Below are 26889 nucleotides of genomic sequence, written 5' to 3'. Positions count from 1 at the left end.
CTGTCAGGGAGCTGCAGAGAGTGAGAAGGTCCCCCCTGAGCCTCCTTTCCTCCAGGAGAGTCCCCCCAGCTCCCTCACTGTAAAATCCCAAACCAAGTGGGAGTTGCAGCTCTGCCACCGGGTCGCTGGGACACAGGGGGCAAACAAGAGGGATGGGGGCATCCCAAGCAAACCCCTCTTTGTCTGGCAGCTCTGTCTCAGCCGTGAGGGAGCTCCCCAGGGCCTCACCTGTCGGTCAGGGGGGTGATCACGAGCCGAGGGGTGTTGCCCAGGTACTCGTAGGAGTACAGGAACTGGGCGTCGCAGATGTTGGCCAAGCAGTGCCGCTCCTCGTCCGACCAGCGGTGCCGCAGCTGCGACAGCCACAGGAATGCCTGGGCACTGTCCACCTGCAACGTGCCACCAGCACAGTCACAGCAGGGCAGGGAGTGCCAGGCACACACAGCTCGGGGCCCAAGGGCACTGCGAGGGAGCTGGCACCGGCTGTGGATTGGTCACTGCAGGGGCAGGGGCTGAGGAGTGGCGCTGCCCCAGCTCCCAGAGGGTGAAACCAAATGAGCCAGAAATCTGTGCTCGGCCTGGCTGCCCCCCAGAAACACAGGTGAGGGTAAAGCCACAACCCAGCACACCCAGGGCACCTTCCCACCCACGTGCAGGGTGGGATATGAGACAGTGTCAAGGAGAGAGTGATTAGAGAGGTGGAGCCCCTCTGCTCTGGAGCCAGGCTGGGAGAGCTGGGGGTGTTCAGTCTGGAGAAGGCTCCAGGGAGAGCTCAGAGCCCCTACCAGGGCCTAAAGGGGCTCCAGGAGAGCTGGAGAGGGACTGGGGACAAGGGCATGGGGTGCCAGGATAAGAGGGAATGGCTTCCCACTGCCAGAGGGCAGAGCTGGATGGGATATTGGGAAGGAATTCTTGGCTCTGAGGGTGGGCAGGCCCTGGCACAGGGTGCCCAGAGCAGCTGTGGCTGCCCCTGGATCCCTGGCAGCGCCCAAGGCCAGGCTGGACATTGGGGCTTGGAGCAGCCTGGGACAGTGGAAGGTGTCCTGCCCCTGGCAGGGGGTTGGAATGAGAAGAGCTATAAGGCCCCTTCCAACCCAAACCATCCTGGGAGTCTATGAGGGCAGGGCAGTGGTGTGGGACTGCCAGACAAACCCCAAGGGATTCCCTGTGGCCCCACTCCAGAGCAAGAAAGCTACAGAAAAGAAAGCCCAAACGCTTTTCCTCATGGCCACATGTGCCCTGCTGAGCCAGGCACGATCCCGGTGCCTGCCCTTGCTCTGTCACTCTGTGACCTCCCCTTCAACACCAGCATGGCCCACGCTGGGCTGGGAACACCAACCTTCTGTGCTATCATCTTTGCCACCACGTCCCGCGCGTGCACGTCGATGGTGCAGATGGTCATGATCTTCTGCCTGTCGCCCTTGGAGAGCTGCCCCAGCAGCATCGTCACCAGGGTGTTCAGCTGGGCCACCTGCTTCTTGTGGTACTCCCTCATGGCCTTCTCGTAGCCCTCCTTCATCCTGGAGAAGGCCATGCCCACCTCAGCTGTCCACCAGATCTGGGTGCAGCAGAGAGCCACCTGGGGAAACAGTGGCTCAACAGCAGGGGAACACCAGGGCTGCCTTACATTTGAGTGTCTGATCCATGGGGAGATCAAGGATGAAGCACCCCGGCATGAAATGGAGTATTTTGTCATACAGTATCACAGCAGGCAGGAGAGCAGGATCCACTTTACATCCATTGAAATCCCAGCCCAGACACGTTCAGCAGCTGCTCAGCTGTAAATGAGCCCCTTTCTCATGTCTGACCACACGGGAGGCCGAGCTGGAGACCATGAGGCTGCCAGAGGGGCATCCAAGGGGCTCTTTCCTCTCATCAGGCCTCACCAACTTGTTCTCTCACCTCTCTGGGGGCAGGGGCTTCCTGTGACCCCTGGGGTGCAGCAGCCACTGCCCAGGCCCCCGAGCTGCATCCTGCCCGGAGCTCCGGTCAGAGCACAGAGCTCAGCCTGGGAATCCATCAAGAGATGGCCAGGAGAGAGGAGAACTCGCCCTTCCTCCCTCTTGGACAGCACAGGCAGAAACATTCCCATCCACAGGCAGAGACCCCGCTGGCAGCAGGGAAGGGCAGGATGGCAGGGAAAGCCCAGGTGCCCCCAGGAGCAGGGACAGTACCTGGGCAGGGTGGTCAAAGAGCCACTGGTCCCTCGGCTTGTCCTCGTAGGCCGCCACAGCCGCGGTCATCTCGTCCCTCACCGTGGCCCTCATGGTGCCCAGCAGGCGATTGAGCCACACCTCGACCTGCAGGGATGAAATCTCAAGAAGACTCCTGCTCCTTCTTGGCAGCAAGGGATGGCAGGGAGTGGGACAAGCAGCTCAGCTCTGCAGTCAAACAAGCCTCAGGCCTCCTCCGAACTGGGGCACTCAGCCATTTCTGGGCCTGCAGGATCAGCATCTCTTTCCAAGCAGGTTTTTGTGGAACTCCAGCTATAGGAGGAACCAAACTGAACTCCACTGAGGAGCAATTTAGTTCAGCGTGTTCCAGCTCCAGGCCGTGACAGAGTCACCTGTGGGACCTGAGCACAATCTGCCAGCAGCAAGAGAATGCTGGGAACACAGTTCCTGCTGAATTTAGTATTTCACAGGCAAAGTCCTCACTGAGAGGAGAGTTTAAATGCCAAGTGCCATCACTGGGGAGCTCAGAGCTGGTATTACCTACTTCAGCTTCCTGTAATAGTCCATGGAGGAAAGTGCAGCTACAGGGACAGAAAAGCTGAGCAGTAATTTGATTCTTAAATTTTGTGCTTCCACTCATCCTACAAAATAAGGAAGATTTGGAAAACAGGGGAAAAACCCTTTTCTTTCCAAAGGTACCCGTGCAGAAGTACTATGGAATAATTTGATCTATTTTCAATCTGCATCCCCTCCCAACTGGGAGGTCAAGAGTCACCTTCAAAACATCTTCCAAGAACTGAAATTAAAAAAACCCTAGTAAGGAAAAGGCCACAGCTCTTGCTCACACCATGGGCTGTGCGGGCCCATCCAGAGCAGGACTAGAGCTGTGGTGTAAGCAAGGATTAAGTTCCACACTGCCTCTTCCAGCTTTTCTCATAAAGGCAGGGCAGTGAAGCTCTACAAGATCTTGGCCAGGGATGGCCACTCAAGGGTGTGGGAGGGCAGGTTCCACCAGGCAGCTTGGACAGACAAGGTCTCCCCTCTCACCTGCCCACTGCAGTCACAGGGCTCACTGAACTGGACATATTCCTCCTCTCTGCTGTACATTCCCAGCCCAACCTTGGTTGTCTTCTGCTCAGAGTCCACCCGGAATTTCAGCTTGGCCAAGTTGTCAAAGAGTTTGGGAAGGTGACGCTGCACCTGCAAAAGGGATTGCATAAATAAAGTGAGGGAGATGGGACAGGCAGGGCAGAGAGCAGCAAAGGTGTGACAGGCACAGTCCTGCTCACGAAGCGTGACTTGGACATCCTGGCAGCACCACATCTTCTCACTCATGGCCAGCACAAGCCTCTTGCTGTCCTTCTCGGTTTTTCTCGTAGCTCATTTTAGAACAGGGACAGGCCCTAATAAATCCTGAGATCTCCCAGACAGGGCAAAAGCACAGAAACCATCCAAACACTGCCTGACCGAGTCCCAGTCTCCCTGCAGGCAGTGCTGCTCCACCCTGCTCCCCCCTGTCCTGTTCTCAGCACTGGGGAGTTTTCCTCACTAGGAACCTTTCTGATTTTTCCCTCCTAGAAATCAATTTTGTGCCAAAGAGAAGTCCTGAATTTTCCTCTGTGGAGAAGCCAGATCTTTATTTCTGCCCGAGTCCCAGGATAAACAGCTCAACAACCCAGACAAAACCCTCATCTTGACCAAAAGCACTTCTCCAGAAGGAGCAGAATGATTCAGTCCTGCCCTGTCCACAGCCAGCTGAGCCTGCAGAGCCAGAGGGGAGACACCAGCACAGCTCCTGAGGCTCCCAACACCAGCACCTGCCTGGAGCTCAGAGGTCACCAGAGCTTCTGGAGCGCTACCTCACACCCAGCCACAGCCCTGTGTCACACACTGCTGCCAGCACGGACCCCACGGGACAGGGCAGCCCCCAGAGCTGTCCCAGCCAGGTGCTGCTGACACAGGGAGATGGACAAACCCCATGGGCAGGGTGGGAAAAGAGAACAGCCTGTACCTCCTGGTGCTCTCCTGCTTTCAGGGAAAGCTGGGAGCGCTGGGGAACAGGAGGCTGAAAAGCAGCGCCACGGAAAGGGACCTGGGGGTGCTGGTTGGATCTGAGCCAGCAGTGCCCTGGCAGCCAGGAGGGACATCCCTGTCCTGGGGGCATCAGGCCCAGCGTGGCCAGCCAGGGGAGGGAGGGGATTGTCCCACTCTGCTCTGCACTGGCGTGGCCTCACCTTGAGTGCTGGGGCAGGTTTGGGTGCCACAATTTTAAAAAGACATTAAAGCATTACAGAGTGTCCAGAGGAGGGCCATGAAGATGGTGAAGGGCCTTGAGGGGCCCTATGAGGAGCAGCTGAGGGCACTGGGTCTGTTCAGAGGAGAAAAGGAGACTGAGGGCAGAGCTCACCAGGGGCTGCAGCTCCTCCTGAGGGACAGGAACCCAAGGCTGGAGCTGTGTCAGGGGAATTTAGGTTGGATATTTGGGAAAGGTTCTTCCCCAGAGGGTGCTGGGCACTGCCCAGGCTCCCCAGGGAATGGGCACGGCCCCGAGGCTGCCAGAGCTCCAGGAGCGTTGGGACAGCGCTGCCAGGGATGCCCAGGGTGGGGTTGTTGGGGGGTCTGTGCAGGGACAGGAGCTGCACTGGGTGATCCTGTGGGTCCCTTCCAGCTCAGGATATCCTATGATCCTGTGGCTCATCTGTCCAGTTCTCACTCCCTGTCCCACAGAGGATTCCAACCCCTCCTCACAAGCTGTCCCACAGGTGGCCACAGCCCATCAGTTTCTGGCCAAATCCCAGGAGGTGCCAAGTGGATCAAGAAGCAATGGACACCCAGCTTCCCCACCTGGACAAGCAAACCTCCTTTCAAATCTTACACAAACCACGGAATCCTGTTTTACACCTGTAAGTGGTCAGGCTCAGCAATCCCCACTGGCCACTCGCAGCCCCTGGCCACTCTGCAGGGCCTTGGCTGTGCTCCAGCACTCAATACAATTCTGCCACCAGAGCCCAGAACGCACCTGAATCTGCACCAGGTCGATATCCAGTTCAAGTGGATAATATCATTGTCTATTTAATCCTCCTTTAGGAATTATCAGGCTTTGAAACTACAGTGGAAAGGCTGAGAGCGTATCCATGCATGATCCTGCCTGACATTTACTTTGATTTTACTGCAAATAGTTTTGAATAACTGAAAGCACCAGGAATTTCTCCTTACTCCATGGAGCATTTCAACACAGCAGCTTTGCTCTGCTTCCTGTGTTTTTTCTCTCCCTCTCTCTCCATTTTAAGCATCAATCAGTGGTGTATTTACAACACTCTGTGGGCTGAAAACACCCAGCAGCAGCAAACACATCCAAGCAGAGTTAAAGGTTAGTGGCAACAAGAGCATTTCCAGACCTGCCCCACTCACGGGCTGACATGAACGCTGAAAAGGAGGAAAAGCTCAAGGAGGGTGAGATTGCTCACTACTAAAAGGTGGAATAAGGAGTTGATTCCTTACCCAGCAGCCTCCATTTGCTGCCAATACATCGGTTTGCTTTACACACCAACCTTAGGATTAGTGATGCCTCCCAAACCAGGCTGCTCAGGCAAAGTGGCTGAGGCTTCCTGACAGCAGCTCCACCACTGCCATGCTCCATATGGAAAAGCACCTGTAGGACTGAATCCTCTGAACTCTGCCCATGGGGGATAGAGGGCTCTGATCCCTGGGAATGGAGGGAAGGGGACTGTGATGCCATTTCTTACAACAGGAAGGTCACTGCCAGCTCCTCCCCGGGAGGATCCAGCAATCCTGCTGAGTAAACAGGAGGAATGGTGCATTTGGGGCATTCAAACCCCATCCCAGAAGCCCTGTGCAGGGTCAGGCATCCATGTGGCTCTGAGCCACAGCCACTGGCTGACCACCAGCTGCTCACCTCGTGCAGGTTGTGCTCCTCCCTGCCCTGCCATCAGGACATCCCAAAGGCTTTGCACAGGGGAAGGAGGAAGCACTTACTGGAAATTTCCTCTTCTGCCCTCTACAAGCCACCAGTGTCAACACCTCCCCACTGGAACGACCCATCCGGGGCTCTTTGTTTGGTGGCATCCCAGGTTGGGGTCCAAGGTCAGCAACAAGTTTTGGATGAGATCCTTGAGAAAGTCAGTTTCCTGTAACCTCACTGTATCCCAGCAGGAGCAAGCCCATGGTTTTTATGGCACAAAACCCACGGAGGTGCTCTCTGAACCTGCCACAAGCATCACCGGGGTTAGATCAGACAACCCCCAGGGCAGTGCTGTCAGCAATGACAGATGGAGATCAGCTGTGAAAGAGTGATTAATCCATGCAGGGTGGGAGAAAATCACTCCAGAAAGGACACGGGGGAGAGTCCCAGGACAACACCTTCCACTGACACTACTGACAGCTGGAAAATGCAAAGGTGATGCAGTACAAGCCTTACCAGATGGGGGTTGGTGCCGTTGGAAAGAATATCCAGTAAATCTGCAGAAGAAATGAAGTAAAACCTGGGGAAGGCCAACCTTTTCATGTCCAAATATTCAGCCAAAGCCTTCTCACACAGAGACAACCTGGGGAGACAAAGCAGAGCCCAGGACAGCTGGGTAAATACCCTGCCAAGTTCCATGCTGCCCTTTGGCTCATCAGGCAGGTTCTCCCCACCATGGGGAAATGCCAGGCACCAGCTGAGCCCGCAGGCTGCTCCTTCCCATAGCCCTGAATAGATCCACAAAACTCACAGCTCACTCTCTGCTCTGGGGGTCAAACACCCAAGAGTTGGGACAGCCTCATGAAAAAGCAGAAGCACAAGTGGAAGAAGAGGTTGGGAAGGTTTGCAGTCTGACCCACTGCTTTAGACAAGCTCGTAGCTGCCACAGGTGGTGGCATCCACTGGGATGAACATTTCCAGAACTGCTTTTATTCTAATGAGCCACATTTTAAAGTCTGATTCCAACCAGCTCAGCTTTTTGTGTTTGCAGAGCATGAAAGGAAACTTGTTTGCTCCGATCTAAAATGAATCTTGCAGTGTTCACATGCTAAACTGCTGCTGAGCTTACAAAGTTCCTAAATAACATTCTCTGTGAGGAACATTGGCCTTGTTCGATTGAAAATAAAATCAAATCTTTATTTGAAATGGAGAGCTGCTACTGGCACAACAGCTTAGCATGGACTTTGAAGTGTTTTTCAGGCAGATTCATGTGTTAAGTGAGAAGTGTCTCCATCTCAGGGCACCAGGTCTGTTTCAGGGAGCTGTGGTCAAATTAATATTCAGGATGAGAGTGTGCCAGATTCCACTCAGGGGCTTCAAGGCAATGGGTCACAAAGAGAAAAACTTGAGAAAGATCAGAAAAGCTGTGATTTGTGACTGCAGAGGATGCACAGCCTCGGAAAAAGCCTTGGAGCACAGGTTCAACCAACTTCTTACAGTTGATTCCAGTCTCTGACAAAACCCTGGGACTGATGCTCAACCTACCTACTCTGGATGTCCTCCAGCTGCTGGGACAGACCTGGTTTATTGGTGGCCTCAACAATGTTTGGAGTTTTCTGAACTTCATAGGCCAGTTCTTTAAAATCCACATCAATCCCTTCAAAGCGCCTGGAGTCCTACAAAGGGACACAAAGGTCACAGCAAGGCTTTAATGGTGTGCTGAGAAGTCCCATCCTTTGAAGGCTGTCCTTGGGGTGAGGGGAAAGTTCCTCCCTCACCAGTGAAAGGCACGTTCCTCCTCAGCACGGCTGCGAGTCTGGAGTAACACTGGGAGCTGGACCTGAGGAGCTGGGTAAATACCCTGCCAAGTTCCATGCTGCCCTTTGGCTCATCAGGCAGGTTCTCCCCACCATGGGGAAATGCCAGGCACCAGCTGAGCCCGCAGGCTGCTCCTTCCCACAGCCCTGAATAGATCCACAAAGCACAAGGGAACTCACAGCTCACTCTCTGCTCTGGGGGTCAAACACCCAAGAGTTGGGACAGCCTCGTAAAAAAGCAGAAGCACAAGTGGAAGTGCACCAGCTCTGCTCCACTTCCCAGAGCAGGAGAAGAGCTGCTCTCCCCCAGCACCAGTGTGGAAGGCCAGGAGGGGAAGCTGCCAAAGCTGCCTGGGCCAGCTCTGTTTGATGATTTGCAGTGTCTGAGTAATGATCTCAGTCCTCTCCCCTCCGAGGGAAGAGGGAACACGCCTGCAGCACTGCAGGAAGGCAGCAGCTCCTGCTCAGTCCCCAGGAACTCTGTGTTTGCCATGCAGTGGTGGCAGGGAGACCAGCCCCTCAGCATGGCTCAAGCACAGCCTGGGGTATAAAACCATCCTGGGGCAGCACTGGGGGAACAACCACAGCAGGGAGGGAGCCTCCAGAAGGAGGAGAACAGCCCTGTTTTGGGGAACTTGGCACATATAACCCCATTTAATAATGGGGCCTCCTCTACAGCACTTTCCGAACAGGAAATCCGGGATTTGGGGGCTCATACCTGGGGAAGCTGTGCCCGGATATCTTCTGAGCCTATGAAAATGCTCTCCAGGTGAGACCACGAGCGCTGCACCTCAAACCAGAGCGAGATGATGGAGTCGGCGGTGGAGAGCTTCCTCTGCCAGGCAGACACCTCCTCCAGGAAGAAAGCGATGTATTTGGATGACATTAAATTCTGCAGCTGCACCTGGTTGTCTTCTAAAGTTTCAATGAGCTCCTCATCTGATCTCAGCAAGGGGATGTTGGTGCGGGGGTGAGGCTCATACTGAAACTCCCTGGAGCTCCAAGTCATCCTCAGCTCCTTCAGCACCTTCTCCATGCTCATTTCTCGCACCGCTTTGTCCACAATGCCATGGACCTCCCCCTCAAACTGATGCAGGTTGAGCTTGAGGAGGTCAGCCAGGGTGGTGTCCGAGTCCATCACAAACCTCACGCCCGTCACCTGCATCAGCTGGTTCCAGTGCCTCTCCCTGATGGCAGGATTTTGCAGTTCTGCCACAGCCTTCAGGGCTGCCAGCATATTCTTCACCTTGCTGTCCAGCCCACTGAAAGCATCCCACGCCCTCATCTCCTTATCCAGATTCCGAATTTCTCTTGCAAACTTTTTGCACTCCAGATCCATGTTCTCCACGTTAATATCCACCCATTTGGTGGTCTGCCAGTCATTGAGGCTGGTGTTCACCAGGGAGATCATGTCCCAGAGCTCTTTGAGAAGACACAGCTCCTTCCTGCACTGCTTCAGTTGTTTATACTCTGGCACCGTGACTTCAAACAGACCGGCTGATTCATAAATCGAGGTCATGGCTGACTCCATCTGTTTAATCTCCATGTGCTTTGCATCCAGCAGTTGATAAGGCTTTTCGGTGTCAAACCTAGAAATAAATGTTTATTCTTCATAAGTGATATTGCAATAACTTCTAAAGAACCCATAAAACAACCAGAGCCTCTGAGAGCCACGGGAGAGATGAAAGGTCTCTACTACACCCTGATGGCTGAGCCACGTGGCACTGCTGACACCCCTCAAACCCAGCCTCTTTCCAGGACACAACACGGCAGCCACGCAGGCTGTGAGCAGGGAGGAGGTCTGTGGATCCCCAGCACATGCAGGGATGAGCCTGTTGGAAGCTGCGCGGGACGAGGAGCCCGGATCCCAGCGGGGGGAGAGAGAAACAGCCCAAAACCAATATGGCTGATAAAATGAACTCCGTTTATTAGCAGTCCAAAGGCACTTATATAGTATACCAGCTTGTCAGCTCCCAAGTGGCTTAACTTATCAAGACACATTTCTATTTCTACATAATTGGACTTACATTGGCAAGTCTCCACAGTCGTGTTATGATCAAAAGAATTTTGTGCTCACCTCCCTCGTTTCACTCCCGGACAGCACAGCTGCAAGTTCTTCACTCCCTGTTTTTTCTCAGGCTGATTGTTTTCCTTCCCACAGGGACTTTCCCATGGAAAGTGTCTCTCACACACACAAGCCTAAAAACTTCCAGCCCCATTGCTTGCACAGTTCTTTTATTGATCCCAATAATTCTATTTCCCAACATGAGCCCTTACAGCTCTTTTCTCTCCAGGCTCGTGCGATGCTGGAACATCTGTACCTGAAGGGAGCTTCCCTCCCGAAGCGCTCCCTGAGCCGCAGCTGCTGGGCGTCGAAGGCGGCGCAGCTCTGGCGCAGAGCTGTCACCTCGCTGGCCTGCAGAGGGGCCACCTGCTGCTTCACGGCCTGAGCCAGCTTCTTCACCTGGCTCCACTTCTCCGGCAGCTCCTGCGGGCACAACGGCACTGCTGGGAGGCGGGATGGGCTCTGCGGGGCGAGGTCTGCTCATGGATAACCACAGAACGGGACAAGCAACAGATCCCGTGGCTAAAACTGCTGGGGAGTTTGGTTGGGATGCCCCAAGTTGTGCCTGGGGAGGTTTAGACTGGATATGAGGAAAAAAGTTCACAGGAAGAACTGTAAAGCATTGGAACAGGCTGCCCAGGGCAGTGGTGGAGTCACCAACCCTGGAAGTGTTCAAAAACCCTGTGGGTGTGGCACCTGGGGACAGGGTTTAGCAGTGAACATGGTGATGGTGAGATGTTATGATCTTAAAAGTCTTTTCCAACCTTGACAATTCTACGACTGCCAGGGGCTCTGCTGCCCCCAAGTTCCCTCTTCTCCATGTGCTGTGCAAGCCCACAGGAAAGACTTTGGGTTTCTTTCCATCCCAGTTCACATTCTTGAGGAGATTAATGGAGACCCACCATGGAATGAAGGGAAATAGCTGGAGGCAGCTCTTAGGGAGCAGAGATGGCCAGAGAAGGACCAGCTTCTCCTGAGGGGTCTCTTCCTGGCATTTTTTGTTACAGTCTCAATAGAAACCACTATCCATGACCATGGCAGGTCACAGAGCTGCTTCCTTCTTTTCCTACCAAGAAGCAGCTCCAGCCCATCCATCTCCACAGCACGGAGAGAGAGAGGTGCCTAGAGGGGCTTCAGCTTTTCCCACTCCATGCAGGAGGGAATGAATCATTCACACACAAGTCTTGCAGTCACTTGCCAGGAAGAACAACTCCCTTGCTATCTCCTGCCTCTGGATGGCTGCTCCACATCCTCATTTCTTCTATGAGGGAAATAAATCAGGTGCTTGAAGGTATTTGCACACACCAGCAGCTCCCAGGCAGGGGGATTTAGAGGAGCTGGGTTCCCCACAGGACTGGGCTTTATGGTGGATGAAGACACTGCTGACAGAGCTTGTCTCTGTCCCCTTGGGCACCTCACCATCTCTTACAACCTTCATCTCATGGTCCCCTTTGCAGAAATGAAAGGAATTCCCAAAACTGACTCATGACAGCCGGATGTGGAAAGGTGCCAACATGCCCTCATAACCTGCCCCCAGGGATGTCCTCTGGGTGAAGCAGATCTGGTGTCTGACCCAGAGGAGGACTGAAGTCCTGTGAGAAGGCAACTCCCCTGCCAACATTATCCTTCCCATCTCCATAGATGCCAAGAACCAGCTTATTTCAAAATAATTATAATTCAACCTAATTAACAGATGGATTTGAAAATGCATTAATCTTTTCTCAAGAGTAATCGCTGGGAGCTGGAGCAGGCAATTCTATGTTTTTCACACATAACAAAAGGCTTAATCTCTGCTTTAAAAGAAAAATCTCAATATAACTCCAAAATTTAGAGCTATTAAGGCACATCCTGCAATAGCAAAACGCTGCCCACTGAGGCCCTCTAATGACAGGGAGCAGGGCCTTGGATATCCCTGGGATGCTGCTCCACTCCTGCTCCTGGGCAAACTGCTGTGCCCACCACAAGTCCTCACCCACCTCCAGTTGCTGGTGGACTTCCTCGGGCAGCTGCTGCTCGTAGGCCCTCAGCAGCTCAATGGTTTCCTTCAGGGGCTCAAACATGGCATCAGTGGCACTGTGACGTTCCTTCACAGCCAGCAGGTGCCCCATGACCTCCACCAAGCCACCATAGTCACCTTTCTCCACCTTTCTGCTCAAACCTCTCTCGGCAGTTTGGATGAACTCGTCCAGGTCAGCCAAGCTGTGGAGCACAAAGCAGGGAAGCACAGGATGAGGGCGGTTCCTCTGGAGTGAATATCCAGCCTCAGAGCAATTCCTGCTCCAAGGTATCCCTGGATGTGGTACAGCTTCCTTCAAGGAACAGAAAGACAGCTTGGGACTTCTCAAGTTGGAGAGAGGGCACCTGAACAGAGACAGTGAGCTCAGGAGGGCTCTGGAGGAGGGGTCTTTGAGAGGACAGGTTTTACAAGGAGGGTGGGCAGGCCCTGGCACAGGGTGCCCAGAGCAGCTGGGGCTGCCCCTGGATCCCTGGCAGTGCCCAAGGCCAGGCTGGACACTGGGGCTTGGAGCAGCCTGGGACACTGGGAGGTGTCCCTGCCCGTGGCAGGGGTGGCACTGGGGGATCTCTAAGGGCCCTTCCAACCCAAACCATTCTGGGATTCTGTGACAGTTTTTGCCCCATCTCTTCCACCACAAGAATCCAAGCTCCCCAGGAGAACCTGACACACTGCAAAGCTGTAACACACAGGGATTGTCCTTCATGCACTGCCTCACCTCCCAGGGCAGCTCCCTGCTGCAGGTGGTACAAATTCACAGCAGTTCAGAAAAGCAACTGGACATCAGTGGCACAAAGAAAAAAAAATCCCTCCAGGACTTTAAGATCCCTGTCTCTCAAAGCCCTTGAGCCATAAACCATCACAGACAAGGAGAGTGTCTGGGGCACGTTTCCTCACCTGCTTATCCTGTTCTTAACCTCACCAGCTGCTGGGCACTTTCAGCAGAGCAACAGTGGGCTCCTGGGCCTCCAGTCCTTCCCAGCACATCCATTCTCCACCTCCCAAATCACTTATTTTTAAGTGCCTGCTTAAATTCTCTGGATGCTGCTAGGCCTAAAAGTATCCTTAAACACTTCACCTAATAAAGACTAAACTGCTGAGTCAGGGACTCTCCTAAATGCTCGTTCTCTGCCACACAAAAGCTCTTCGCAAAGAAATTATCTGACAGAATTATGGTGCTGAAAAGCACACAAGAGATCCTATCACCACCCCACGAAGCAGCCTCCTCTTCAGATGGCTGTGAACACTTCCCTGGGAGCATCCAACACCTAAGACGCCCTCCAGTTGTGATCAATAAATCACCTGAGGCATTGTCCTGCACAGAGCCGAGCAGCTCTTCAGAGCAAGAAACACGTGTAATGCAACAGTTGGAGCCCAAACTCCTCCTTTTTGTAGCCTGAAGCCACCTCCCTGTGACTGCTCATGCCAGGCTACCCAAATCATGGGCTTTTAGAAACCTCATTAATGCAGAGTTACTGATGGCCACCACCAAATCCAGTAAAGAAGCCCAGAGCCCTGGCAGAGATGGGATTGTCTGGCTCGGGATGAGCAGGCAAACACGCCCTGTCTGACACCACACATCAAGTCCCAGGGGCGTCGGCTCAGGGATGTCAGTGGTACCAAGTGATGCCACTGTTCCCAGCTCACACACCAGCAGGGACCAGGGCATGGAAGACACAGGGATGTGATGGAGCTGCCGTGCAGCATGGGCCCTTCTCTTGCTCCTGTGCTAGCTCTGGATGTTATCACGGCCTCGAGGCTGCCAGAGCTGCAGGAGCGCTCAGACAGCGCTCCCAGGGGTGCACAGGGTGGGATTGTTGGGGTGCCTGTGCAGGGCCAGGGGCTGGACTGGGTGATCCTCATGGATCCCTTCCAACCCAGGGTATTCCATGATTCTATCACTGACTCTGCCATCAGTGTGAAACCATACAGCCCAGCCAAGAGAAGTCCCAGCCGAGGTCCCGGGAGCAGAGGCAGGAGCAGCTCTCACCTGTGCGTGACGTGGTCCAGGAGGTGCTGCTTGAACACCAAGCTCCACCTTTTGATCTCATTGAGCAAGGCTGCCTTGAAAGGCCGGGCATCGAGCCTCAGCCAGCCCTGGAAGGTGCTGACGGGCTGCATGCGCGTCACCTCCTCGTAGAGCTGCTCGCAGGAGCCGATCTGCTCCCTGAACTGCTGCAGCGTGGGCGGCGCCTCGGGGACCCCGTCCTCGCCCTGGGCCTCGACGTCGGCGGCCGTGAGGACGCGGCCGTAGCGCAGGAACTGGCGGCACAGCTCCCTCCTGTCCTCCCCGTACAGGTGCGAGAAGCGCTCCAGCCCCGCGCGGTGCTCGCGGCACGCGCCCACCGCGGCCTGAGCGCGGCTCAGCAGCTCCTGGCGCATCCCAGACAGGTCAGACACGGCCTCCAGGTCAGCCTGGACAGGGGGCACGGAGGGGACGGGGCACAGAGGGGAGAGAAGAGAGGGAGGAGAGAGAGAAGAAAGGAGGGAAGGGAGAGGAGTGACGTGGGAGCACCTCCTCACTGCCACCCAGCACGGGGAAGCCCCATGGCACAGACCTGGTAGTGGCAGAAGCCGCTGTGCGTGGCCAGCCGGGGCACCAGCGAGGAGATGTGGTAGATGCCGTTGAGGAGACTTTCCACCATGTCACAGAAGCCATCCTTGGCACCAGGGTCCAAGGGAGGGTGAAACACCAAATCCGGGATCACCAAATCCAGCTGCACCTCAAAAAGGGGAGCAAGTTCTGCCTTGGGGTCTGGTAGGGAAGAAGGGAGATGTCAGGATCTTTCTCAAGGGATCTTGAGCCACCACTAACGTCCTACGACAAGATACCACATGGCCTACAGGGACAGCAGGAGGGTGTGGTGGCAGACACACACTCACTGGTGTCTGCACAACCCATGGAGATGTTGGCAAACCAGCTGTGCTGTGGTACCCACCAAAGACACAGGGAACAGATGAGACACAAGTGATTTAAAGACCAGAAAACACCCTGAGGAGGAAAGGCTTGAAGAGACCAGGCTCTTCAGCTAATGCAGAGGGAGTCTGAGAGCTGAACAATGGCAGCAGGGAAGTGCTTGCAGAGGAGAAAAACAACAGGAACCGAGAGGCTCTTTAATTTAGTGGTGAAAGGCATAAAAAAACCCAAACAGCAACCAGAAACTGAAGGCAGATGCAAATGTGACAACATATGCAAGTTATTAACAAGCTGATGAAGAACTGCATGCAATTCTCTGGCTCACTGTGCCTCCACATCCAGAAGGGAAGCGTTCCTGGAGATGTGCTTTAGCTGAACACAAGCTGCTCCAAGTGAACTTCCCTGGTGGCCCTATGCAGGAGGGCTGGGCTGGTGACTCCTGAACCCAGCTCACCTCTGCTCAGCGGCTGAGGGTTTTATTTTGTGCCTTTCAGGAGCAGAACTGGCTCTTGAGACTCCTCACAAAGGAAAGATAGTGCCACCCTGATGCTTTGAGCATGGGAGGGTGGGAGGTGACCTGTCCAAGCACAGACAGGGGAGGATGCCTCCATTGTCTCCATCCATGAACCCTGGCCAACAGCGCACAGCCACCTCCGTCCCTCCCCCTGAGCAATCCAGTGACCAGTGGTGGAGTCATCCTCCCTTCCTGGAGGCTCCAGTGCCAGAGGAAAGCCAGGAAGAAGAGAACAACTCCTGAGAGTGAGGGAGCACAACCAGAGACGTCCCCTTGGACAGGCTGAGCAGCCACTGCAGCCACAGAGGACAGGAGCCAGGCATCACCTGTGTTCTCCAGGAGGTTCTTGAGCGAGCACTCAATGGCAGTGAAGAATCCATCCAGGACTATCTCATCCACATACTCCAAATACGCCTTCCAGGCATCAGATGCTGGGTCGGCAAGGAGGAGGCTCTGGTTTTCCTGGGAGACAAAGAAGATGCCTTCACACACAGCAGGGCTGTGTCCTAAAGAGAGCTGCCCACCCCTGAGGGCTGATGCTGGGCAGCACAGAAGTATCAGCCTCATGGAGGGGTGGGAAAGATGGACCTTCCTACTGGTGGCAAGGCCATGATTTGCTCCTGTCAAGGGCTCCATGGTCTCCAGGAACAATTCAAGGTGAATATGGAGTGCAGAAGAGCCTCAGAAGGTCCTCCACATGTTCTCCTCCCTCTTCTCCGAGACCACAGGACTTGAGGCTGCTTTGCTCCCCTGGGGCAGGGAGAACTGGGGGGTCTCAAAAGCCCATCCTGATGAACCCATCTGGTTCTCTTCAGAGTCCAAGGCCAGCCAGCGTCCCTCAGGAGAGGGCTGGGCCTAAAACCCATCTCCCTCCAGGCCAGGGGCTATGCCTGACATGCATAACACCTGGCTCCAGGCAGGTGAGGAGCAGAGCTTTGGACCTTCTCCTGGCCTGCAGAGGACTCTGAGCTCTGGCAAAGCTACTGGAAAGCACCAAGGTTTGGGCAGCAGCTTTTCTCCTGTCACTCAGCTTCTCCCTGGACGGTCAACACCACCTCCTGCTCCACAGAGGGACATCAAGCCTGGATCCGAAGGGTCAGCCCAGCCTCTGTTCTCAGGTAAACACCTCAGAGGGGATTTTTCCTTGGAGCAGGATCCCAAACCCGATACACCACTCCCCTCTAGTGGCTCTCCAGCAGCCAGAGTCAGAGCCAGACCCTTCCCTGGGCTGCAGCTGCTGCCGGTCCTGCCCCGGGCTGGGAGCCCAGCGGTGCCAACCCCACAGCCCCAGTCCAGCTCACCCCTCAGAGCCAACATCGATCAACACCGAGTCAGGTTTCCAAATGGGACCAGGGAGTTGCTTTAAGGCGAAGCAGCTCTGGACATTTTCAGTGCTGCAGGGACACACGGAGCCTCTGAGGAGCTGCCCACCCCCAAGGTGCCCCCTCACCTTCACCAGGGAGTGGATCCTCTGCCCGGACTCCCTGACGAGGCTGCAGCGCCGTTCCAGGCGCTCCTGGCACTCCTCCAGGCTCAGCACTGCCTCCCTTTTGGAATCCCTCCTCTCGAACACGGGTGACCCCCACGAGTGCACGATGCTCTGGATCTCCTCAACATTGTCCTTGGCTCTCTGCACCCTCTGCTCCAGATCACAGACATCCCCCATCACCCCGGAGATGTGATCCCAGACACCTGGGGAAGATGATTCATTACCTGTTTTCAGAGCTGCTGGGCCCAGCTCCAGTACTCCCCCCTTCACATTTTTTCCTCGTGGTCTCATGTATTCCTCACTCAAGGTGAGAGATTCACCACCTCGAGCAGCAGAGCCACCTCAATCTCCCCCCTATCCCAACAAGCCACACCAGGGACCACCAGAGCCTCTCCTCCCCAGAGCCTGGGCTAAACCTGAGGGGAGTAGGATCCTGCCCACAGCCCCAGTGGATCAAGGGAATGTGGAAAGGAGCTGGAACGCTGGGGGCTGCTCCTCATCTCCCCAGTGCTGGCTCTGACAGAGGGTGCCCTGTCCTACTGGGAACTGCCACTGCCACTGGGAACAGAGACCAGGGGGAATGTGAGGAGACCCAGCACCACCCACCGCCAGCTCACCCTCCATCTTCCAGGTCAGTGTTTCTTCTGCCTCTTTCAGCTTCAAGTCGATGTCCCGCAGCTGCCCCTGCACCAGAGGATATTCCACCTCCAGCACCGTCCTCAGGACCTTGTTGTAGCTGTTCCCCATCAGCTCCAGGCTGGCCACCAGCTGCCGGAAGGATTCCTTGCAGGAATAGACCTCAGCTGCTGCCGGGGGGATGGCTCCTGCCCCGCTGCCCCACAGGTAGCTCACCTCCCTCAGCACCGACACCAGCTGGGGAAGCAAGGCACAGAGCTGAGCACAGCCCCATCCTCCCAGCTCCCAGCATTTCCCCCAGTCCATTCTGAGCATCACAGGGCTTTCCTGCTGGTTTATTCCCAAAGCAGCACGCTGGAAAGGTTGTGGGCAGCTCCTGCTCCGTACCACCTGTTTCCCATTGATCTCTGACTCTGGGTTTCTTCTCAACTCTGTTAAATACCAACCAGCAAACCCTTGGCAGCATCTAAAAGCCACCATCACCTCCAGTCCTCTCAGCCATCCCCATGCACGTGGATCCCCTCTCAGATGATGGCTGACCCACAACACAAGTCTCAGCAATACTGTGCCTGCAAGCGGATCTTGGCCATTATCGAAGTGAAAGATAAGATGGCTCCAGTTCTCTTGGTTTGCTGGGCTGGTTGATGTAAAAAATAATAATAAAAAAATAGTACCGTGGCCCCAAAGCCAGTGACTCAACTCCTTCTGGTGCCACCTTCCATCAAAGATCTCTGGAGTCACAAAACAAACCTTCCCCTGGGTTTTTCACGCCCTTTCAGAAGCTCAGGTTTCAGGCACACACAACATGAATGTGCATCTGTAGATGATGCCCCACCACTCCCCACACCAGTATCAACCCTGGTCTGGACACGCTGACACCAGTTACACATCTGGTTCCTGAGGCAATTCCTGCCACTGGCTTCAACCAGAATTTGCTCTGCTCCAACTGTAACCCTGGTACTCAGGCAGAGCAGATCTATGGTAGATCCTTGTCACCCAGCATGGGAGGGGCTCCACAGAGCACAGAGAACAGACCCAGTGCCAACCCCACCAGATGTCCCTCACAGCCTGGGGACATGCCCCGGGAGGCAGGAGAGCTGAGGGGCAGCGGGTCTCACCTGGGGATCAAAATTGACCTTGATCAGTTTGGTTTGTGGGTCCCGCCGGATGAGTGGCTGAGTGAGGTTGTACTGGGATTCTTCTGAGACTGTCTGGGACCAGTCTAAATAGAGCTTCTCCTGATAGCTGCCGGAAAAGAGAAACACCCACCATGTAGTTACCAGGCCAGCAGAGTGCAGGTGTAACTGGGTGGAAGCCAAGCCCACTCTGAGGACTGAAGAACGTGAAGGAACACTCAAAACCCATCCACGCCACCTCCACAACCAACAGAGCTTCCGACACTGACACCCAAAAAACAGTGGCAGCATCAAGGCAGGAGGGCAAAGCCCTCCCAAGTACCAGTTTTAGCAGAGGGTTCAGATTTGGAGAGAGACTTTCCAAAGCATTTAGGCTAATGTGATATATCAGCAACTGGGGGTTTCCAAAGGCCAAAGCAGGACAGATGCCTAAAGCCACATGCTGGGGGTGGCTGCAGCTGACCTTGCTTGTCTGAGTGAGACCATGACAGCCCTGGGATGGGAGCACAGAGGGCAGAAGAGGGATCCTGGCATCTCACATGTCATGGACAGTCCCAACCTCCCACATGACAAAGTCACTTCTGAACCGCGTTGTCACCTGAGCGCTCTGGGAAATGTCACCCAGGAGACAGCACCTCAAGGTGGCCACCCCAGACCAACTGTGGGGCTGCTCCTCTCTGAAAGGCTATGCTGAATTACCCAGCCTTGTTCTGGTCATGGGAACAGGGTTCCCTCCAGCCACTCTGCAGGATCCAGCAGCCCGGGCTCTCAGCTCCTTTCACTGGAGATGGGGAGCAGGGCCCTGCAGGGATCTCCTCCCTGGGGAAGAGGCTCCTCTCGGGACAGCCCAGGTTTAACACTAAACATTGAGATGCCAAGTCCTGGGCAGTGACTCCCACCCCAGACTGTGGAACATACACATTACAGCCACTGCAAACACAACCAGAGCATGGGCACCAGAGGACAGAGACTTCTCCCAGCCCAGGTTTTCCACCACAGCAGCTCCTCCACCCCGCAGCAGCTCGTTCTGATGTTCCTGCTGGGCTGCAGAGCCCCGGTTCTTCCCCTGCAGGATTCTCATTTGAAGCCATCCCAGCAAAACTGTGGTGCCTGGTGACAGGATCCCTCCTCTTCTCCCAGCAGGAAATTCCCTTGGACTTAGAAAGGGACATTCCCAGGCCCTGGGCTGCCAAATGAGCTGGAAGGTGGCTTAGGGAAGGGGAGTCTTTCCTCAGCCCTGCCTGAGCCCCCCGTACCTGTCGAGCAGCCGGATCATTTCTTCATATTTCTGCACCACCCTTCTTCCACGGGCAGAGTCCAGGCTCCTGGCAGCACAACAGACAGGGGTCACCTTTAGTCCTGGGGGCTGAGGTCTGCATTTACCCCTTCCCAAGGCCCCCCACAGCCTGCAAGCCCAGTCTGCTTGGATTGCACCCCCACCACATCACCCCAAATCCTCTCCCTGCACAAAGGCTGCCCAGCCCCCTGTGCTCTCTCTCAGGTGTTCCCACGTTGACCTGAAAAATGGGGAGCTAGGAGGGGAGAAGGGCCCAGGGCTGCTGGAAAAATCAGCTACCAAACATCACTTTTAAACATTTTACCCTTGGCAGTTTTCTGCCACAGTTATGCTCCACTAGATGCAGGTCACAGCTGTGTGAGTGACTGTTCACATCATGAATAGGAAAAAACATACATAAAATATATGCAATAACATACAATACGTAGATTATATGTATCATACATAATATGTATCCATGTATACACATATCTTCATTTTCCCTTTTCAATCCTTTCTCCCTCTCGAGTTGCACACGGGAAAGAGCCTCACACCACCCTGCTGAAGGACTTGTCATTAACTCTCTAAGCAGAGGGCTAAAATCAATGCTAAACACATCTCCAAGACAGCAACAAGGATTTTGGTGATGAGAACTCCAGCCCTGGTTTGTTTTCTTGCTCTTGGGAGATTGTTCCTTTGTTTCCTGCCGAGAAAGTTGTCTTCTGCCAATAGCCAAGAGCTGGGCTGCTCCCAGGGAGGTGCTGGAGACTGTGCTGAGAGGAACCACAGTGAGAAAGGCTCCAATACCTATTTTAATCGCAACCTCGGGCTGTGTTAAAAGCTGAAGAACCCATCTACTATCCCAGTGTGCCTCTCAGCCACTTCAAAACCAATCCAATTAATGAGCTTCTTTAAAAAACAAAGACGGCAGGGAAGCGAACAGCTCCAGAGCACCCACTTGTCACCTCTTCACTAAGGATGGTTTCAGCTACAGCCATTGGATAGCATTCAACACAGAAAGAACGTCTAAAGATTGACTAGAGACAAGATTTCCAGAGGGTCACAGAGCAGCTGATGTGCAGCAGACACTCACAGCCGTGGGATGTGCCTCAAGCGCTCCAAGGGCCCCCGGATCCGCGCCCGCAGCTCCCGCGCCCAGCCCAGCGCTCCAGCCACGGGAGGGACGTTCTTGTGCAGGGGGGGGAACCCTGGCAGGGCACAGGGAAACAGCATTTCATGAGCACTGCCAGCCCAGAGACACCCACAGCAACTCAGCCCCACAAAACCGCCCTGGCTTCCAGGCTGCTTCCCCGAAATCCAACCTCTGCTAGGTCTGGGAACTACAAGTGGCCTTGTGCCTCTGGATTTGGAACAGGGGATCAGAGGAGGAGCCTGGCATGCCCTGGAAGCAGAGCTGATGAATTTTGAAATCCGAGTGGATTCCCTGCTTCCCACAAGCGCTGAGGAAGGGATTTCTGGCTGGGAGCTGGTTGGGACCATCCCGTGTAAGAGCCACAGAACAACGTTCCCCAAAGTCACAGCAAACGCTGGACTTGTCCTCCACGAATCTCCCCATTCCCTCTGTTAACCTGCACTGCTCCCAGCACTGCTGCCCCTCCTGGGCTTGCCTGGCTCCAGAACAGTCTTCCTGAGACGAGGCAACGGGCTGCTGTCCAAGAAGACGCACTAACCCTCCTAATCTGACAGGAGTCTTCCTATTCCCTTCTGTGCCAGCATTCCCAGGAAACAACAAACCTGGAAAAGGCTGACCAAACCCTTAATTCCCACCTCCCCCTCGCATGCTCTGCATTCACAGCATTGCAGAAAAGCCCAGCACGTGCCTTCAATCCCAGCCACATCTCACACACAAACGTTTAGAACAAGGATGTTGGCATTGCTTTAATGCCAAGAACAGAGCATTCCCAGGCATTTCCCTTCCCACTAGGAACTACAGAAGCTGAAAACCTTTGCAGTTTGGGAAGTTCTGGTTTCCTTAGCAAAACCAAATTCTTTCCCCCCTTCAATTCATCTCAATCCAATTTCCTGTAAAATCAATTTTCCTCCGCACAGGGCACCCACCGAGCTGCAGCCCTGCCTGGGTGTGCCCGGCGTAGATGAGCCTGGCCTGGTCCAGGGCAGAGCTGAACATGCTGAGGAGGACGGGGACCTTGTCAGCAGCAGCTGCAGCGATCACAGGGCGCTCCAGAAGGCTCCGGAACATGGCCAGCAGCTGTGCAGGGGGAGAAGCAGGGGGAGAATTGGGAAAAAAGTTCACACCCCTGCACAAAGTCCCACTGGGGTTTTCCCCACGGGTGCGGGTGCTTCGTTTTCCTCCGCAGCTCAAAGACCTGCACTGCTGGGCACGTTGGCAAAGGGAAGGTTTCCCCAGGCAGTTCCTGCCTTTCATGGAATCATTATGGTTGGAAAAGACTTCCAAGATGACCAAGCCAAACCTTTGACTGGATCCCACCACCAAACCACATCACAAAGCATGTCTTTGTTACAGAGATGCTCAGACCTTCACTCTGGGGGAACCATATTCCAGCTGGCATTCTTCAAGTGCTTCAAAATTTGCTATTTAAAAAAAAAAAAACCCTACAACAACTCAGAAGGATAAATCCTATCACTTATCATTTTCTACATTTTTTTTTAAACAATTATATTGAATGTTTTCGGAAAATACCATTTACTTTCTCTGCAGGATAGATTCACTGGTAAACAAAACCACCTCATTTTGAGCAACCCTCAGTTTCCCAAGTTGAAATGCATCCATGTGTTAACAAATTGATATTAACAATGATCACCTTGCTTTTAACAGCAATTTTCACCAGGAAATCCAAGAATCACAGAATGGCTTGGGGTGGAAGGGACCTTAAAGCCCAGCTCATCCCATTCCCTGCCATGGGCAGGGACACCTTCCACTAGACCAGGGTGCTCCAAGCCCTGTCCAACCTGGCCTTGAAAACCCTACACAGAGCGTTTCCTCCCAGTGAGATCAGTGAAACTCCTGCCATCCAAAAGCCTGATTTGAGACATTTCATTGACTGCTCTTCCCCAAACTGAGCACAAGCCTGTTCTGTTTGTGTCACGAGGTGAAGAGCAGGGACACTCCCAGCCACCCCCAGCTCCGGGGCCGCACGGATCATGAGGGACCCACGGGTCTGAGCATCACTAACCAAGTCCAGCCCCACAGCATCACTGTCCCACTGTCCATCCCATGGGCAAACCCCAGCCCCACGTGCCTGCAGCTCCAGCACCGTCTGGCCTCTCTGTGGGACTCACCGAGAGAGAAGGGAGGGGACAGACAAACCTTGAAGATGTGCTCCAGGTCCGGGGCGTCGCTGAAGGCCTGGGTGAACACAGTGCCCAGCCGACGGTCAATGTCCTCTACCTTACGCTGGAAAGCCAAGGCATCCTGCTCAAACTCCTGTGGGAAGGGGACAGCAAGTCCTGAGCTTGAGAAAGCACCGGGGAGGTGCCTGCCACCTCCCAATCCAGAGATATTTCCTCTTCTCATTCACCAGGAGTTAAGCCACTCCTCTGGCCACCCTCCAGGCAAGCCCCACGGAGCCGAGGACACTTCTGTGCTGTCCCATGGCTGAGCTCACGGCCCTCCAGGATGGACCCACAGTCCAACATGCACTGACTTTGCCTGGAGGCAAGTTGGGCTATTTCTGCACTCTCTGACCCCGAACATGGCCTGAACACCACACCAGCACCCCGAACACCCACAGAGGCACTCGCTGAACCAGCAAGCTAGGCTAGCCTCAAGCTGCGCCAGGGGGAGTTTAGGTTGGACATCAGGAAAAAATTCTTCACTGAAAGAGGGATTGGGCACTGGAATGGGCTGCCCAGGGAGGGGGTGGAGTCCCTGTCCCTGGAGGTGTTTAAAAAAAGCCTGGATGTGGCACTCAGTGCCGTGGTTTGGTTGATGAGGAGGTGTTGGGTCACAGGCTGGACTTGATGATCTCAAAGGTCTTTTCCAACCTGGCTCATTCTGTGATTCTGAGATATGAAACTCCCTAGTGCCTGCAGGAAAGGCCAGCAGCTCCCTGTTCCCAACAGAGACAGATCAGACCATAACAAAGGCAGGAAGGAGCTGGGAAAGAGGGAGCAGGGCTCCATTGCAGAGGGAGCTGCTCCCTGGAAGCAAGGCTGTGCTGCTGGCATTCCCAGGGGCTGGTCCCACCTACCACATTGGCCAGGTCCAGGCAGTCGTAGGTTCGCTCTGAGAACACCTGGTACCCCTCCTGGAACTCCTCATACACGTCCAGCACCTGCTGGCCCAGGGCCTTCCCTTTCATCCCACCAAACTCCATCTTCTCCAGCTGTGCCAGGTCCAGAGCCGTGGTCAGGAGGCCCTGCAGAGCCAGAGGAGGCACACACAGGCTCAGACACAGGCAGATGCCAACAGCTGTGACACCCCAGAGCCGTGCCTGCTGCCAGGCCGAGGGAGCTCGCGGGCACAGCGAAGCTGCTCGGGCTGAGTGAGTTGGATCAAGATGATCTTTAAGGGCCCTTCCAACCCAAACCACTCAGTGATACTATGACTGTGAGTAGTTTTAAAACAGCTGTCAGCCATTGTGGTTTTCAACAAAGCTCACCAAAGAACGAGTGAGTTACTCAGCGTGGGCAAACCAGTAAAACCTTCTATTGCAGTGCAGAGGACGAGAGGAGGAGAAAAGCAACCCAGACCTGGCTTTGAATAGGCAAATGCAGCCTGTGCAGTGCCCATCCGACCCCACTGCTGGGAACAGGCCATCCATAAACACAGATTCACTTCAGAAAGAGGTGAACAGCAGATGCAGTGAGCTGTAAACTGCAGGAGAGCTCACAGGTGTGCACAGTGTGTGTAGAACAGGTACTCACAGAGCCTCAGCCACGCTGCAGGCTGAGGGGTAATGGCACTCAGGACACTCCCTGCCCCAGCTGACCATCTCACAGTGAGGAACCACAGCAAACAGGGGCACCCCACAGCCCCAGCTGGACAGATCACTGGGATGTGAAGGGGTGACCTGGTGAGGAATGTGGAATGTGTCCCTGCTCCTCCCCAGCCCCCCTGTCCAAGTGAGATGCCCAACTCTAGGGTGTCTCTGAGGACTACAGGGGGCCTAGGAGCTTGTCCTGGTTTATTCACAGCCCCATAACCCCCATCCTGACAAGAGAACAATTCCCAGAGGACTCTTGGGAGCACTGACACACCCACCGGCCTGAGCAGAAGGACACAGCAGCAAATCTGACAGGTGCACTGAGCAGGATCTGGTCAAACAAGGTCCTGGCCTCGGTGTCAGGGGGGCCCACACAGCACAGAGAGTGGCCCCATCCCCTGGCATCAGGGGAAGCCAGGGCGAGGGAAGATGCCAGCAAGGGAGTTCATGGCTACAGAGCTCTCCTGATGGCTGCAATACCTCCAGAGTCTCACCTTCACCATCTCCAGCCTCTTCAGGAAGCTGTCCAGCCTTGCAAACACCAGCCTGGTGTGGAAGTCCCACTTCCTCACTTCCTGGCCTGGCTCACAATACACGTGCAGGTTTTCCCGTCTCTCCTCGACCGCCCCTTTGAAGGCATTCAGGATGTCAAACACTGTTTGCACCTTGCCCAGGCTCTCTTCCATTTCTCCTTTCAGAAGGTCTTCTGGAGACAGGTACACCACGGCCTGGAAGAGCCACACCACACCGGAGGTGTCACTTCTGCTGCCACAGCAAACGGTGACTTCTCGTGCTGACCAGGTCTGACCCTTCCTCTTGGCTTCAGAATCCCTTTGCCAAGGAAGGACAGAGGAAAGCAGGAGAGAAGAGACTTCCATAAAACCCTTCCTGTGGCAAACACAGGTGCCACAGCCACGCACCTGCTGGATGAGAAGGTTGCAGATTTCCTGGAGCAGCACCACAATGCGCAAGGGCACGCTGTAGTGCTTGGAGGTGACCCAGATCCAGCACACCACGTGCAGCAGAGGGACCAGGAGAGGCTTCACCTTGCTGAACTCAGCAGCCTCTATGTCCTCCAGGGGCTGCTGGAGGGGTGTCAGGTGCAGGTCGATGTCCTGAGCCTCGCTCAGAGCTGTGGGAAGAGAGGGGAGAAGGGCTGAGATCCATCGAGCTGGGGTGGGGAGGGGGTCACAAGCTGGGTGCTGGCACAAAGGGGAACAGACAGTCCTGGTGAGCACAAAGCACCCACCCATGGGTGCTGAACATCCATCACCTTGATCCCTGCTCACCCACAGCACAACCAGCACAGCCAACAGACTGACTCCAGGGACAGGGCTCTGGGCACAGGCTGAGGCCACAACGTGCCTGGCAGCACCAAAAATGCAGCTCTGCATGGGCTGCAGGATCACCAAGCTGGGCCTTGGCTCTGCCAGCCACAGTCCCACCTGTCCTGACTGTACCAGCATGGAAACGAGTGCCTGACTGGGAGAAACCTTCAGCTTAGCTTTGAACAGTGTGCTTGGACCCTGAAGAACTACACCAGAGTTAACAAATTAATTAAATGTAATTAATAAAACCCAGACATCATTGTGGAACTAAACCTGTGGACCAACAAGAAGAGAATCATCATCATCATCTAATCACAGAACCATGGGATGGTTTGGGTTGGAAGGGACCTTAAAGCTCATCTTGCTACACCTCCACTATCCCAGGCTGCTCCAAGCCCCATCCAACCTGACTTTGGACACCGCCAGGGATCCAGGGGCAGCCACAGCTGCTCTGGGCACCCTGTGCCAGGGCCTGCCCACCCTCACAGGGAACAATTCCTTCCTAATATTTAATCTAATCTAACCTCTGACAGCATGAAGCCATTCTGCCAACCCTTGTAAAAAATCCATCTCTCTTGGAGCCCCTTTAGGTACTGGAAGGCCAGACTAAGATCACTGCAGAGCCTTCTCTTCTCTGGACTAAACAATCCCAATTGTCTCAGCTTTTTCAGAA

The 26889-nt window shown here is 54.6% G+C and overlaps 1 protein-coding gene across 2 annotated transcripts in view; it reads right to left on the bottom strand.

Annotated features, from left to right (window-relative positions):
• DNAH9 (dynein axonemal heavy chain 9) overlaps positions 1-19999 on the bottom strand; it is a 142028-nt gene extending 122029 nt beyond the window's left edge. Inside the window, exons 1-16 of one of the 2 annotated variants that reach the window (XM_069032621.1) lie at positions 19941-19999; positions 18667-18793; positions 17530-17785; positions 16874-17115; positions 15750-15885; positions 14551-14747; positions 13983-14407; positions 11955-12177; positions 10235-10401; positions 8632-9502; positions 7642-7772; positions 6613-6739; positions 3222-3374; positions 2175-2300; positions 1340-1579; positions 229-389 (exon numbers count right to left, since the gene is read on the bottom strand). In XM_069032621.1, coding sequence (XP_068888722.1) covers positions 229-389; positions 1340-1579; positions 2175-2300; positions 3222-3374; positions 6613-6739; positions 7642-7772; positions 8632-9502; positions 10235-10401; positions 11955-12177; positions 13983-14407; positions 14551-14747; positions 15750-15885; positions 16874-17115; positions 17530-17785; positions 18667-18793; positions 19941-19960 — 3602 coding nt within the window. In that variant the 5' untranslated portion in view covers positions 19961-19999. Of the gene's footprint in view, positions 1-228; positions 390-1339; positions 1580-2174; positions 2301-3221; positions 3375-6612; positions 6740-7641; positions 7773-8631; positions 9503-10234; positions 10402-11954; positions 12178-13982; positions 14408-14550; positions 14748-15749; positions 15886-16873; positions 17116-17529; positions 18077-18666; positions 18794-19940 lie in introns of those variants that run through there. The other variant, XM_069032620.1, reaches the window with a different exon arrangement.
• Between the last annotated feature and the right edge of the window lie 6890 nt (positions 20000-26889).

Source organism: Aphelocoma coerulescens, chromosome 18, assembly GCF_041296385.1.
Source record: "Aphelocoma coerulescens isolate FSJ_1873_10779 chromosome 18, UR_Acoe_1.0, whole genome shotgun sequence".
Lineage (NCBI taxonomy): Eukaryota > Metazoa > Chordata > Aves > Passeriformes > Corvidae > Aphelocoma > Aphelocoma coerulescens.
The sequence above is the reverse complement of the archived record's forward strand: the minus strand, read 5'-3'. Positions and strand labels throughout refer to the sequence as shown.